This window comes from Penicillium cataractarum (assembly GCF_028827025.1).
Source record: "Penicillium cataractarum strain IBT 29864 chromosome Unknown utg000008l, whole genome shotgun sequence".
In the NCBI taxonomy this organism is placed as follows: Eukaryota; Fungi; Ascomycota; class Eurotiomycetes; order Eurotiales; family Aspergillaceae; genus Penicillium; species Penicillium cataractarum.
In genome coordinates, this window is record NW_026622744.1 from 3,602,814 (window position 1) to 3,617,862 (window position 15,049).

General features: G+C 50.2%; 5 protein-coding genes across 5 annotated transcripts; 3 read left to right on the top strand and 2 right to left on the bottom strand.

Moving 5' to 3' along the window:
• Positions 1–761: 761 nt before the first annotated feature.
• Positions 762–2,617, top strand: N7496_010384 (D-3-phosphoglycerate dehydrogenase; the record flags this gene model as incomplete). Its single annotated transcript, XM_056703297.1, has 7 exons — positions 762–1,057; positions 1,126–1,433; positions 1,541–2,130; positions 2,217–2,259; positions 2,320–2,378; positions 2,448–2,529; positions 2,589–2,617. 7 exons carry the CDS (start codon positions 762–764, stop codon positions 2,615–2,617), a joined length of 1,407 nt encoding a protein of 468 aa, XP_056552297.1.
• A 749-nt stretch (positions 2,618–3,366) lies between these two features.
• N7496_010385 (Serine/threonine-protein kinase bur1) lies at positions 3,367–5,361 on the bottom strand (the record flags this gene model as incomplete). The annotated part of the gene is made up of 7 exons (XM_056703298.1): positions 3,367–4,075; positions 4,145–4,339; positions 4,393–4,619; positions 4,752–4,930; positions 4,963–5,059; positions 5,116–5,197; positions 5,252–5,361. 7 exons carry the CDS (start codon positions 5,359–5,361, stop codon positions 3,367–3,369), a joined length of 1,599 nt encoding a protein of 532 aa, XP_056552298.1.
• Positions 5,362–6,075: 714 nt separating this feature from the next.
• On the top strand, positions 6,076–6,304 carry N7496_010386 (uncharacterized protein; the record flags this gene model as incomplete). The annotated part of the gene is made up of 2 exons (XM_056703299.1): positions 6,076–6,171; positions 6,239–6,304. 2 exons carry the CDS (start codon positions 6,076–6,078, stop codon positions 6,302–6,304), a joined length of 162 nt encoding a protein of 53 aa, XP_056552299.1.
• A 287-nt stretch (positions 6,305–6,591) lies between these two features.
• Positions 6,592–11,718, bottom strand: N7496_010387 (uncharacterized protein; the record flags this gene model as incomplete). Its single annotated transcript, XM_056703300.1, has 21 exons — positions 6,592–6,878; positions 6,939–7,087; positions 7,147–7,297; positions 7,357–7,402; positions 7,475–7,598; positions 7,653–7,885; positions 7,952–8,086; positions 8,137–8,219; positions 8,275–8,607; positions 8,668–8,821; positions 8,887–9,199; positions 9,252–9,359; positions 9,422–9,567; positions 9,624–9,973; positions 10,029–10,160; positions 10,226–10,292; positions 10,348–10,482; positions 10,544–10,885; positions 10,944–11,474; positions 11,533–11,572; positions 11,624–11,718. 21 exons carry the CDS (start codon positions 11,716–11,718, stop codon positions 6,592–6,594), a joined length of 3,954 nt encoding a protein of 1,317 aa, XP_056552300.1.
• Positions 11,719–13,084: 1,366 nt separating this feature from the next.
• On the top strand, positions 13,085–14,675 carry nap1 (histone chaperone NAP1; the record flags this gene model as incomplete). The annotated part of the gene is made up of 5 exons (XM_056703301.1): positions 13,085–13,131; positions 13,223–13,302; positions 13,386–14,099; positions 14,214–14,557; positions 14,625–14,675. The coding sequence occupies 5 exons, from the start codon at positions 13,085–13,087 to the stop codon at positions 14,673–14,675; spliced, it is 1,236 nt and encodes a 411-aa protein (XP_056552301.1).
• Between the last annotated feature and the right edge of the window lie 374 nt (positions 14,676–15,049).

Genomic DNA, 15,049 nt, shown 5'->3' on the forward strand with positions numbered 1-15,049 from the left:
GTATGGTCTTCACTCCGCTCCGCAATTAATCCGAATCGAACGTGTTGATCGCCATGCCCCACTACTATACATCTGTACTCTTAGTGCACAGAGTTGTACATACAGGACTATAGTAGTCTAGCGTATTCTGCACTCTTTTTCTTCGGCTTGCCGGTTAGAGTCGATGACATAATCACGTAGTTTGCTGCACAGTGCAAAGTTTACTTGGTATCGAAAATAATAAGCTCATTTTCTTACTCAATTGAATTACTTCAACGATTGTTTGTATCTTCACTAATACTCCAATCAAGTACTTCGAGTAGTATTACTCTGTATAGACTTTGTATAGCCTGGCGGCAAAAAGAAAAAGAAAAAGAAAAAGAAAAAAAAGATCCGCCCCGCGATTGCCCCTCCATCAATCACGACATCACGACATTCGTGACTCACGGGCGGGGACCGGACTGAAGAGCAGAAAAAAAAATTAACATAGAAAAAGAAATTGATCCAATTAATCAACGCAAACCCCGAATCGCCGAATTCTAACCGAACTTGCCCATTGGCCTAAAGGAATTGCTGCTTTTGTGACGGTCCGATTCCGGAGTCGACCCAACTTTGACGGGCTTAGCTAATTTGGTGGGCTGACTGGACGGTGATTCATAGCTCAATTATTATTCTTCGTCATCTCCATCTTTTTAACTTACCTTCTCTGTTAAACCCCCTCCATCCCTTCAATTCTCCAACAACCTCAGTTGATTCCTCCGCCTATCCTTCACACCTACGATATGACGTCGGCAAGAGATATTCGTCCTCGCGCTGACGACCTGGCTGCTCAGGCCCAGTACTTTTCGACCTCCCCCTCTGCCTCCTTCCACTCTCCCTCTAGCCACAGCTCTGCCCTGACGCGGACGGTCCCTCTGGTCAATGCGAAGCACTTGAAGCCCTTTGCCACCGAGGACATCAAGGTCTTGCTTCTGGAGAATGTCAACCAGGCTGGCCGTGATATTCTGAAGCAGCAGGGCTACCAAGTGGAATTCCTCAAGTCTTCTCTTCCCGAGGACCAGCTGATTGAGAAGATTCGGTAAGTCCTCATTGATACTACCCAGAAGTCTCAGGTCCAAAAGAAATTCCTACTCACCCTCTGCGCAGTGACGTTCATGTGATCGGTATCCGCTCCAAGACCAAGCTCTCTGCGCGAGTCCTCAAGGAGGCCAAGAACTTGATCGTCATCGGATGCTTCTGCATTGGTACCAACCAGGTCGACCTCCAGTATGCCGCCGAACACGGTATTGCCGTCTTCAACTCTCCTTTCAGCAACTCCCGCAGTGTCGCCGAGCTGGTCATTGGCGAGATCATTTGCCTTGCTCGCCAATTGGGTGACCGCTCCAACGAAATGCACAATGGAACCTGGAACAAGGTCAGCAACAAGTGCTGGGAGATTCGTGGAAAGACTCTGGGTATGTGGACTCTTTTGACATTCAGCTTGGGTGCCTCCGAATCCATGCTTTGAAAGAGATCCCGGTTATCATCCGCTCGTTCGAGACTGACGATTTCTTTTATACAGGTATTGTCGGATACGGTCACATTGGTGCTCAGCTGTCAGTATTGGCAGAGTCTATGGGCATGTCTGTCATCTTCTACGACGTTCTCAACCTCATGGCTCTGGGTACCGCCCGCCAGGTCAACACTTTGGAGGAACTCCTCGGCGAGGCCGATTTCATCACCTGCCACGTTCCCGAGCTTCCCGAGACCAAGGGCATGATCGGTCAGAAGCAGTTCGAGCAGATGAAGCCCGGCAGCTACTTGATCAACGCTAGCCGTGGTACCGTCGTTGATATCCCCGCCCTCATTGAGGCCATGCGTAGCGGCAAGGTTGCCGGTGCCGCTCTTGACGTGTACCCCAACGAGCCCGCTGGCAACGGTGACTACTTCAACAACGATCTGAACACCTGGGGTGCCGATCTGCGCTCGCTGAAGAACTTGATCCTGACCCCTCACATTGGAGGTTCCACCGAGGAGGCCCAGAGTGCCATTGGTGTCGAGGTTGCCACAGCTCTGACCCGTTACGTCAACGAGGGTTCCACCCTGGGTGCTGTCAACTTGCCCGAGGTTGCCCTCCGTTCTTTGACCATTGATGAGCCCAGCCACGCTCGGGTAAGTTTTGATTATCTGCAACCATGGAGCTCCGCTCGGTTGTTCGCCGAACTTGAGAGTACAAAGATATCTGACTTGTTATATAGGTTGTTTACATTCACAAGAACATCCCCGGTGTGTTGCGCAAGGGTAAGCTCATCCCCGTGCTCCTCGAGACCCCTCAAGCAAAAAACTGACATCTTTGTATAGTCAACGAAATCCTTGGTGACCACAACGTCGACAAGCAGATGACCGATAGCAGAGGCGACGTAAGTATCCATATCTCGCAGAAAGGAGAAGGTTTCAGGAGAAGTCAGCCGCTAACTAAATATCAACAGGTTGCCTATTTGATGGCTGATATTAGCGATGTCAACTCCACGCAAATCAAGGAACTGTACCAGAGCCTCGAGAGCCTTTCTTGTAAGATCCCCCTCCCGAGCCTACCTCCTCTGTTCCCTCATACTAACAACCGCCTACAGCTCGCATCATGACCCGCATTCTGTACTAGACAGCGCATCCCAAAACGCGCTATTGTAATCAACTTGACATGTTTGGAATCTAGGTGATTCAAATCTCACGATTTTAAGGCGAGGGACCCTTTCAACGAGGTCCCTCAAGGAATGTTCTTTGCAAATACCTTTTTGTTTCTTTCTTTCTTTTTTCCTATATATTTTGTTCCGGCGACGGTGTCGTTTTTTGAATTCATGCGACCAAAATTTACAAGTGGCTAGATCAAAAGTTTTGAAAGGAAAGTCTTGCATGCTTTTGGAATGCTTCATATATTACTTGATCCCATTTACAATGTTTACGACGTTTCTTTGGCGTAGCTTGTAGGGTGTGGTGCAAGATGTTCGAATTTCATTGGAGAGGATTCCATTTCTGAGGCACTACTAGTTTGTATGATATAGGGTCATGGACTGATCATTTTTGTTTATTGGAGGTTAGATAAAAGTCATAACATGAAACGGGGTTGATTTGTGTATTTCAGGATCGAGGCATACGAGGGCATGATACTATGCAGGCTAGTCATGAAGAATGCATTCATTCATTTTCCCTCGCTAGCCTTGGGGGTGTAAGGCCTCGTCTTGTTGCGGGCCCTAGTGGTTGTCACGAAAGACCGACTCCTCAATCGAGTCTATCGGAGATAAGGAGGAGGATAGGGAAGGGTGGTGAGGGTATGGGGGTGCGGAAGAATGGAGGTAGAGAGAGATAGAAGGAATAGGTAGACGAAACCAAAGGCTCAAAGTGTGAACATCTTCAGCCTCGGGCCGGGTCTCTATAGCCAGGACTGCGGCTTCTCCTCCGAGGAGGTTCCCGGCGATAGTCACGTTGATTTCCTCCGCGCCAATCTTGATTCGATCGAGAATTGTAATCGCCAGATTCTCGCCCACGATCCTGAGAATTACCCCCGTAGCTAGGGACGTACGAGTCATGATGGTGGTTGCTCTGAGGGATTCTACCACCGGGACGACCCTGGCCCTGATTGAACCGATCTCGGCGCTGGTCATCTCGTCCGTCTGACCGACCGCTCTGTGATCCCTCCCACGGCGGAGGAGCCGCAGAGGGCGGACGCGGAGGAAGCCCGCTCTCTCGTTGAGGCGGGAAGGGTCCACGCCGGTGGGGAACACCCTGGGGCCCGTTGGGTCGACCACCGCGGGCGGCTCCCGGAATCCGACTGTGATTGCTGTTGCGGGAGTCTGGCCGAGATCCGGGTCCGGTCCATCCTCCATTGGAGTTGGGATCGGTGGAGCCCATTGCTGGAGCTGGAGGCATCGGGGCGCGCTGGTCGCGGAATTTCTTTCGGTCCAGCTCGTGAGAATCCTGGTAGTGGGGGATCTCACCAGGCTTTGCGGGGAGGGGAGGTGTGGTGAAGTATGGGTGTTTCAACGCATCGATGGCATTGATTCGTTTGCGCCAGTCCAGCTTGAGAAGCTCCGTCAGGAGCGAGACGGCTACGGGGCTTTGGCTATTATGGAGTTAGTCTATATCCTCTTAAAGACACAGGGGCGTCGTTGCATGCTCGAGAACTACTTACTCCTTGAATACCTGTGAAAGGTTGCCAGGTTTATGACCAAAGCTCTTCACGCCGTCACATCCTGGAAGGGAGCTCCATCCAGGCATGTTCTCCTCGGTAGGCGTTCCCACCAAGGAGAAGATGAGCTGAGTTTGATTCAAATCACTGCTACCAGAGAGAATCGGCTTTCCCTTGAACATCTCACCAAAGACGCACCTGCAAGGATCAGTAGCTGTACAAAGAACGGAAGCAAAGCAAAATAAGCGTACCCAACTCCCCACATGTCAATCGCAGATGTATACCGACGAAGTTGCAGTAGCAACTCCGGTGGACGGTACCATCGCGTGACGACCAGGGCAGTGTATTCCCTTTTCGCGTCTCCGCCACCTTTTCCGGCTTGTGGAGGAGGCTCATCGAAGGGTCGTGCGAGACCAAAATCGGCAATCTGGAGGATGCCGCCATTGCTAATCAATAGATTGGCAGCTAGCACGAGGTGCTATATTAGCTGAGTTCCGAAATCGGTGACCTCCATTATCACACACCTTTCATGTCTCGGTGCAGAATTTGATTCTGTGCGTTCGATGTCAGTTCAATGGTCTTATAGTTGAGATCTTGAAGGAGTTCGTACCGCATGCAAGTATCGCAAGCCTTCTAGCAATTGGTACAAATAACACTTGATCTGAGGCTCAGTGAAGTGGACGGCGGGATTTTCCAAGAGACCTGATAGGTCATGTTCCATGTACGGGGTGACCATGTACATGCTGGGCTTCTTTCGTCCCTCGCCTGGAGCCGTGGTCAGAGACTTGACTTGACGGATAAAATACAGAGTATGATCTTACCCTTGCTCCGTTCAACTGCCATCTCCTTGAGTTGCAAGATATTGACATGTGAAAGAGCTTTTAAGAGTTTGATCTCACGGATCGCTGTAATGGGAAACTGTAAAACATAAGGATCAGTGACTGCCAGGAAGACAGGACAAGCGCATCACTTACCCCTTCCTTCTCATGGTGCATAAGAATCTTCTTCAGGGCCACAATCGAGTTATCCTTTTTTGACCTCGCTTTGTAGACCTCACTGCTCGCTGGTCAACAAATTTGTTGCTTGAAAGAATCTCTGCCGGAGACATACCCGAAAGTTCCCTCGCCAAGCTTGCCGATGAATTCAAAGTCCCGAATGTTTGAACAGCCAGGAAACCGAGGCTCGCCCTCGCTGTCCTTCTCGAGTGGAGCAATAGACATCTTGTCCCCGACGGCCGTGATACGACCAACAAGAACAGAGTTCGGAGTGATCGCAAGTCGTAATATGCGCCGATATCAGTAAAAAAAATATGCGTTCGGTGGCTCGAATCGTCAATCGTCTTTCTTGGAGTCGGCAAGCGTGGGCTAGTAGAGGGAATTCGTGAATGGCAGTCGTTTGAGTCGTAGAGTTTGTCTCGTAGGGAGGTGAAGGAGAGAGGTGCTTATAGAAATTTCACGAGGTCGAGTTCGTAGCAGACAGTGCTAAAATTCCGGAGGGAGAGAAAGAGGCAAGCACCAGGTCTTCACATCGCGGGAGGTGTGATGCGGCGTCGTTCAGGACGGGCTGTTCAAGGGCCTCGGTCAACAAGGCTGTTGCAGACGTAGGCAGCGGTGGCTGGGATAGGATCTCTGAGACAACGGTGAGTTATACGAGGGCCGTAAATTCCAAGGCACCCCAATCCGTAGAAAATGAAGTTGTCCAAGAGGCAACGAGCTCCAAAAAAAGTGCGCGACTCGAAGGGACCGGAAAACGGCCGCGTGCCGTCACTGATCACGTGATTGGATGAGTTGAACCTCCGCCGACGACCCGCTTCTCGTCTCTCTTCCCCAGCAATCTGCCCTCGTTCGTGTAGCAACCACTTGCACGACACACAGTGAGAGATCCCGAATCCCTTCAGATAATGACTCAATTAGACTGACCCAATTCGTTCAGTCATGGCAGGCAAGGCCCACCACCCGATTCACATCCACCCGGTCCGACCGCTCTACCGCTTCACGGCCACGGCCCTGGGCGCCAGCATGTGGTTCTTCGTATGACTCTCAATTCCGCTCGATCCTCAAATATACGGAAACACTAACCCTGAAACCCGGCATATAGCTCATGTACCGCGCCAAGAAGGACGGCCCTGCTCTCCTGGGCTGGAAGCACCCATGGGACCACTAGACGACGGACTGTGTGCCTAGAAACCATTCCGTCTTTCCACAATACCATGCGCAATTCTGTTGAAATCGGGCTCGATCCATTAGAGCGCTCTATCATGCTTTTATTTTCATCTGGGAGAGTCCTTGGTCTAGGTGGGGCTTGACCGGGGTCAGTTGAAATGTATTATACCATTTCCGTTCGGAGACAATGCGACACTGATAGAGTGCAAAAAGAGAACCGCTCTATCTATCTATATTCCACTTTTTCATTACAAGTACAGTTCCAATGCCATGTGACCGCCCCAGATATCACAGGCGCATCTGCTCCAATAGAACCTTGTACTGGCGGCGCTTTTTGCGGTAGTTGGGCTGCAGGCGAGCGCGGATGTGGCCAATGATGCGAGCCAGACGAGGGAAAGCAATCATCTCGGCCGTCAATGCAATCGCAAATGCCCCAAGTGCCAATGCCACAACCCAGCTGCGGAAGCCATCCGACATGAAGGTCAATTCCATCACGCTCGTAACCCACTCGGAGGGGCGGAAGAGCATGTAGCCCGCAATGCCAAGATCAATGATAATGGTACACAAGTAAGGAGCTTATCACGAAGACAGCCGTTAGTAATGTCCTTTGGAATAAGTATATGGGTAGTACTCACCATTTTGGGTCATTGGCTGCCGGAACGGCGGGCCAACGCTGAGGACAACGCTGGTCAGGATGTACTGGAAGCAGGAGAACAGGAACAGCGCCGTATTTTGCGAGTTCACAATGTTGCTTTTCTCTACGTCGAGCTGAGGAGGTAGATACCTGGATGGCATGGAGTCAGTAACCACGACACTTTAACATGGCTTAAATCGTCTACTTACCAAGGCTGCAATTGGACGGTTTTGAAAATAGCCAACTGGCCGAGGACAACCAGGATAATCTGTCCCAATAAGGGCGTAAGGACCTTTCGTGAGACAAGATCCGCCGTGGGCCGTTTGCGAGAAAGGGTAGGATATGGACCAGTCCAGCCCACTACATGACTGTCAGCTTGTGTGGAAATGAAAGCGGAATGAGATAGCTTGAGGACTTACTGAAAATGGCAATGGGCATGATGAGAGCCAAGTCGATGAATAAGAACTATGTGACGAGTCAGCAACCTTCTAGAGGAGACTGTACATCTAGTCCTGATAAGACTGGTCGTGGACTCACCTGGAAGTCGCCAAGATTGGACCCCGATGTATAGAGGAAGCTGACGGTGGAGAACTGAATGGCTGAATAAAGACTCATGAACTTGAAACAGCAGAAGCTGGTCACCAAGGCAGCTCGTCCCTCACTTTACATAACAGTCAGTCCGCTGGCCCCGAGGAATTGGATGCTTAAAACTTACCGGATCAATTTTGGAACGCAAGAAATGTCGAATTGCCGGCTGGTGAAAGGCGCAGCAACGGAGGCCTCAGCATCTGACAGAGAAATGCCAACATCTGCGGCTTTCAGAGCACCACAGTCATTCGCACCGTCTCCGCAGAAGCCACAACAGTAATCGATGGACTGAAGCTTCTCGACAAGTTCATGCTTTTCGTCTGGTGACATCCGGGCAAACACTTTACCAATGACCAGCATCTAGAATTTAGAGCATGGTGGTTAGACAGTCTTAATATAAGTCTGTGGAAAATTGGACCAACTTACCCTGTTGAGCACATCCTCGTTTTCGAAATCAATCATCCAGCGGAACACATCACCAGTGACCGCAATACAGTAATTACGCTCGTTCAAGGCAATTCCAGGAATGGATACATCAGTTTCTGAAGTGGTCTCTGTGGGCTAGGAGGAAATTAGTCGGTGGCTATCATAATCGAGGAGATATTTCATACCAGAAGCGTTCTCGGGTCGAGGGTGAGATCTGGATCGTCCACACTTTCCCAGCAAAGAGAAGTCTTGGTAACGAGGCCGGGTTCTTTAAAGTTTGTTAGTCCCAGACAGTTCATAAATCAGTCGATAATTGGGATTACCTTCAACAAAATGTGGGATGAAACACTGTTCGCTAGGCCCAATCATCTTGCATTCGCGAGCAACACTGACCGCAGTCAAAATGTTGTCGCCTGTGCACATGACATTGCGAATACCAGCCTGGTTGAGCTCAGAAATTACCTGGGTGGTAGTGCTCTTCAGCTTGTTCTCAAAGATGATGAAGCCAGCGAATTCCAAGTTGCTTTCAGCTTCGGTACGTGTCAACTTTTGTACCTTCATCCAGCTGAGCTTGCGCTCGTATCTGGTGGCACAGGCAATCACACGGTATCCCTTGTGAGTGTAGTAATTCAACAGCTCGTCATAATCGGAAGGAACTGCAGTAACGAGTAAGTGACTTCAATCCCGGTAATAGTAGAAGGATAGATGATACGTACGGGACTCGGGTATGCAGATGTCCTTGATACTTTCGGGTGCGCCTTTAACAAAGAAGTTTACGCCATTGTCTCCAAACTGTCTGACAACCACACTGGCACGGCGGAGGTGCGAAACGAATTCAAAGTTTCGAAGGACTCCGAGTTCGACGGGAATCTACAGTGGGAGAAAAGGATCAGCGACACATTATACCGAGGCTTCAGAGGGTATGCACAACTTACATTTGGCCCATTCGGTTGGCTATCGCCCCCATGAGTTACCGGGGGCTTCGCAACAGATGGAACGATGTTGTCGAATTTAGGGCTTGTCTGCTCAGAAGGGTGACCACCACCCTCCTCGTATGACCATCCAGTGAATTGGAACATCTTTACATCGAGAGGATCGCCAAGTAGTTCGCCATCCACAACTCGAAGAGAGTGACAAGTTGCCATGGTGTAGATAATCTTGCGCTGCTTTTCAAGATCGAAGGGGGAATTCGCATTTGGTGGAGGAGTTAAAATGCCGGAAGATGTTTCGGACAAAAGTTCGGAGAACCTAGACGATATTAGCCATTGCTGATAGAACACTTGCCGAAACAAGGACCAACCTATGGTTTTCGCCAACCGTTCGCGCACCGAGAACGTCTAGCCCATCCTCCGTGAGTGTGCCAGTCTTGTCGAAACAGACGACGTCGAGTTTTCCGCCAACATTGACCCTAAATCGCAAGCGTTTTAGTAAAGAGATACGTGGTTGGGACGTTTCCAGAATGCCACTCACTTTTGCGGGCTGATACAAAAAATTGACTGCTTCTTCAGACGCGAAAGGGCAAAATTCGTGCCAATGGTCAGAGTCGCAGGGAGCGCAGGTGGAACGACGATTGTAATCAAATCAAGAGCTCGGACAATAATCAGATGCCAGGCAAGCTGTCGTTTGTTAGTGACTGAATAGTGGCACTTCCTCTTTGAGATCGTAGACTTACACCAAGTCGGACGAAGTTGATGAAGGACGCAATGAAGCCAAGAAGAGCGACCACTCCCATTACGGCAATATAGCGAAAAGAATCTCGGTAGAATTTGAAGCCCGAAGGTTTCGGGAAAAGCATTGAGCGAACCAATGCACCCTTGGTCGTCAAGAACCCTGTTCTCACAACGACTGCTAACGCAACAGCTTCGTCATCATCCACATTCTGAGGTCGCCGAGCGCGAATGACCTTCGTTCCGCTGAAGAGGAAATGCTTGGCAACATTGGGATGAATGGAAGGTGCACTAAGATCGAGGTATTTGAGAGCCTCGTCGGTGAGGGGGATCTTGGACACAGGAACCGATTCGCCTATTTGTCTGTTAGAGATTCCTGTTGCGATAAGAGTGCGACAAAAGCTACCCACCAGTAAGCATGCTTTCGTTCACGATACAGTCGCCTGACAATAATATGCAATCGCATGGAACTTGGTTCAATGAAGGATCAGAGAACTCAAAGACATCTCCTGGAACCAGATCCTGGGAGGAAACAGATCTCCCTATGGTAGAGAAAGATAATTAGCATAACCCCGTTGTGCAACGATGTATATCAAGATTAACCTACAAAATCCGTTTCTTAGAACACGCACATCACAGTCGAACAGGGAAATCTCTCTCAGGCGGCGCATAGTCTATATAACAGGTCAGCTAGTAGAAGTTGATTTCCGGGCAGACATAAAAACATACCGATCTCGTCTCCAACACGGTGGTTCCAATGCTGAAAACAGAAATAAGGAAAATACAAACGGCGTAGTAGTAATACTCATCCATGGACCAGAGCAACAGACTGGCTACCTGGAACATGTAGAATGGATGAAAGGCCTGATTGAGGGTGGGGTTAGAAAATACGTTCGTGTCTATTATTCGACCCGACTTTACATACCTCATCGACCAATAGTTGGGGAACAGTCTTCTGCTGAATATCAATGACATTCTGGCCGAAGATCTGCTCCCTGCTATCCCGCTCATCGGCATCAAGACCCCCTCGCATGACCTTCGCATTGGTCCAAGATGGATCCTTCCAGCCACTGATCAGGGCAAACTTGTCTTCAAGTGGATGATAGCAGAAACGCATATGCCTGTAATCAAGGAACCGTAGATTTACCATCGTTGGGTCGGTGTCTTCATCGTAGACATGCCCCGGTGGGTCTACAAATACCGTTGACAATGGGCGCCCGTAAGACTGATTATCAATCTTGTGAATTGTGAACTGATTCCATTGGTCCTACTTGGAAGTTAGCAAAGCAATGTCATGGTAGGAGGAGTCGAGAGAAGTTTCTCACTTCGATTGCAATCCATTGACATTTTGCCAGTTGTGTTGCCTTTCCGATCAGTCTGACTCGCCAGCGGGGAAGCCATCGGAATAGCAGATAAGCGAGTCCGCCAGTGAGGATGCACAAGGTTAGATAAACGGCATAACCGGTTGGGCTCGTCGAAAACCCAGCAAAGACGGCTGTAAGATCCTCCGAAGCGATATACACTTTCTGATTCAGTCTACCGCCCGTCCTTCGGTCCCGACCATATGAGCTGGCCGATAGATACCGAGAGAGCAGAGGATGCTCGACCGAGTCTCGGGACAGTCTCTTGGAGACGAAAGAGCCTCGGTGGGACTCGAGATCTGCTCCATCCAGACCATCTGGCGATGCTACCTCCAGATCGCTGTCCACGTCCACCGCATCTTCATTGGACCATTCTGCAAAGACCTCTTCATCCTGGAAATAAGTAAAACTCACCGTGGATCCAGCTCGGGCACGGCGATGCGAGAATGAGACCACGCTTGAAGGGATACTTTCGGAGATAGGGCCGTCGAAGACCTGACGCAGCGATCGTCAATTGAGTGACTAAATTCTTGGAGATAGTAGAGTTACATACCTCGTTTCGGGCCATCTCGACGTCGGACACCACACTCACACTAGGAATACGATCAGCAATCGCGATTCATATCATATTGACCAGGGTCTACAACCTGCTCCTCAAGGAGTCCCGCCGGCGGCTTGGTCGAGGCATAGAGAGATCCATAGGACCTGTCCCCATCGGGGACTGCGGGGGACTGGCCATGGTGTTGAAATTCCAGTCACTGGGTTTCTGTTTTCCGGTATCTGGGTTCGGTGCGGAGTTGATCGCGTGTGGTAGGGTTTCGGCAATCAAGGTCCGGCCAAGTGACACCTACTGAGCTTCACGGATGGTTATTGGATGGTTCTGCCGTCAGTAAAGACATAACCACGCCACCCAGTAGCTCGAAAATTCCACATGCGACAGAGTTGAAGACCGTGGGGAAGCTCATCGGGACCAGCGAGGGGAGGCGATTTCCCCGACCTCTAGTGACACGCCCTTATCTCCATGTGACCCGATAAGCCAATGTCTGGCCTCAGGCGACCATCCGGAAGTCCTCCGGGCCTTGACATTTTTCATTTTACAACCAGTAGGAGAACCGCTAATTGACATTTGATGGATTTTTGCAGGGTAGATATATTCATGAACTACGTGGTTTGAAATATATATGTCGATACTACATATCTTCATTTTTAGTAAAGTCGGAGAATTTGCCTTGTTGAACCCTACCATGATACGCCGTCTAGATATATATACATCAACAGGGCAACCAGTTTCACCACCCAGATTTTTCTATAGAGTCTAACTACTGTAGGTTCCATACCAATAGGCTGTTCGAATATATGATTTCCAAACCGAGTCATTAATCAATGGACGTCTATAAACTCCCGTATCCACCAAGTTAATTGACCAGAGCCGAACCATGTTTCTAAATATAAAAAGATCAAAGATTGACGGGTCGATGGACCAGCGTGGGATGGTTCAGAGGCCGGAATGGCTGAGCCTCTGATCTGGACCGCCGTAACCTACGAATAGTGTATTGGGTACATACTGGTACTCCTGTATCCACTTTTGCATCGTGACCAGCAAACAAGGGACAAGGGGATTTGACTGGTAATTTTTATTTTTGCTTTTCATGTCCGTTTTGCCCCCCTTTTGCCCGAGTGATTTTATCTGGTCAAAGACGCCACCGAGAGGGGATTTGGATATAGACATAATAGGCCTCAGTATTTTGCTGGTCCACTCTGTATAGTTGAAACAGCAAAAATGGAGAATACATATGCAACATTATCAGTCATCCTATGACCGACCTATGATATAGTCGTCCCTATGGTGTATTATGTAGGACAGGCTAAGCAAGTTCGTCAGGACGTTCCAGAACTTTGTTGGGAGCGCGAGAGTTGCCCTCAACCAAGAAGCGCGTCCCGCCAAGGGCCCCTCCGGCCACCGGCGCTAAGGATTCCCACCTAATCCCACCATCTTCTCAGGTTGCCCCCTCTCAAAACGCCCGTATCAAATTCTTCCCCTCCCTTCCTTCTCCAACCTCTCCTCCTTCTACCTCCCCCCCCCTAACACAACCACTCCCGTCATCATGTCTGAGCCCATCAGGAATAAGAAGCCCGACTTCCCGGTTGCTCCGTAAGTATTTTCTCTATCCCTCTGGTGCCTGCTTATCGGCGAAGGAGGGAAGAAAAAAAACAACAACTAATCCAGCTCCCGAAAATTTCAGAACCCCGCAAAACACGCCGGCCAACAATGCTCCCATCTCATCTCACGCTCAGCAGCCTGGTGTGTCCAGCATCAAGGAAGGTAGGTAGCTGGGTTATTTTAAACAAAAAATTACCGGACCCCCCTCATTCTACGATCGCGTTCCTGACCGCTGTTTCGAACAGAACCCTTGGATACCGCGGCGGCCGCCTCTCTCTTTGCCCGGAACCCGGCTCTGATCAACATGATCCAGGGCAAGCTTGGTCAGCTAGTCGGCCGCTCATCCGGCTACATCGAGTCCCTTCCCCCGGTCGTCCGCCGCCGTGTGGCCGGTCTTAAGGGCATCCAGAAGGAGCACTCCAAGCTGGAGGCTCAACTCCAGGAGGAGATTCTGGAGCTCGAGAAGAAGTACTTTGGCAAATTCACCCCTCTGTACGAGCGCCGTGCCACCATCGTGAACGGTGGTGTCGAGCCTACCGAGGAAGAGGTCGAGGCCGGAAAGGAGGACGAGGAGGAAGATGAGGAGGAGACCAAGGAGGCCGAGGAGGAGACCAAGGAGGAGGGTGAGCCCACGAACGGTATCCCCGAGTTCTGGCTCTCTGCCATGAAGAACCAGATCTCGCTCGCCGAGATGATCACCGAGCGCGACGAGGAGGCCCTCAAGTCGCTCACCGACATTCGCATGGAGTACCTCGACCAACCTGGATTCCGCCTCATCTTCGAGTTCGCCGAGAACGAGTTCTTCACCAACAAGACCATCGCCAAGACCTACTACTACAAGGATGAGAGCGGCTACGGTGGCGACTTCATCTACGATCACGCCGAGGGCTCCAAGATTGACTGGAAGGATGATAAGGATCTGACTCTCCGCCTGGAGAGCAAGAAGCAGCGCAACAAGAGTAAGTTTTGAGATTCTTTTTGCGGGCAAACCCTTTCCCACCTTATACTACGTGCCCCTCCCCGCATGCTTTCGATGATCATGAGACTAATTCTTCTGCTCCGCCCTCCCACAGACACCAAGCAGACCCGCGTTGTCAAGATCAGTGTGCCCACCGAGTCCTTCTTCAACTTCTTCTCCCCGCCTCAACCACCCGTCGAGGATGATGATGACGAGTCCATTGCTAGCGACATCGAGGAGCGTCTGGAGCTGGACTACCAGCTGGGTGAGGATATCAAGGAGAAGCTGATTCCCCGTGCGATCGACTGGTTCACCGGCGAGGCTCTGCAGTTCGAGGAGCTGGGTGAGGAGATCGACCCCGATGACTTTGAAGATGAGGACGACGAGGATGAGGACGAGGACGATGATGAGGATGAGCGAGGATCTGACCGGGATGTGGATGATGACTCGGACGAAGAGGTAAGACGACGGCTTCCTTGGAGACCTAACCTTCCAACGTTACAAAGTTGCTGACTTTCTCCTTTAGGATGGTTCCTCCAAGCCCAAGAAGGAGGCCGCCGAGTGCAAGCAAAACTAGAACTTCCCCAGGATAAAAAAGTGGCTCGCCATCGAGCGGAGCAGCTCACTGACATGCTTCATGGAATTCCTTGTGATTGACGTTATTGCTATGTTTCCTTTTTCTCTCTGTCTCTCTCACTGATGCTCTTGTCCCCCCTTCTTTGCACTGCGTGAACTTGACCTGTCTACCTAATATTTCTCCAATCAATTGACATAATCAGTGTGTAATGACTTGATTTTGGCCAAGACAAGACTACAAGGGGAGGCAATAGGAATGGGTACTGATGGTTGCTTAAAATCCTAATTCCTGCTACAGAGTCAGACTGTATAGTCCTGTTGTCGTAGTCCATATACCTATACCCTACCTAACCCGTAATAGGGCCACCGATGATG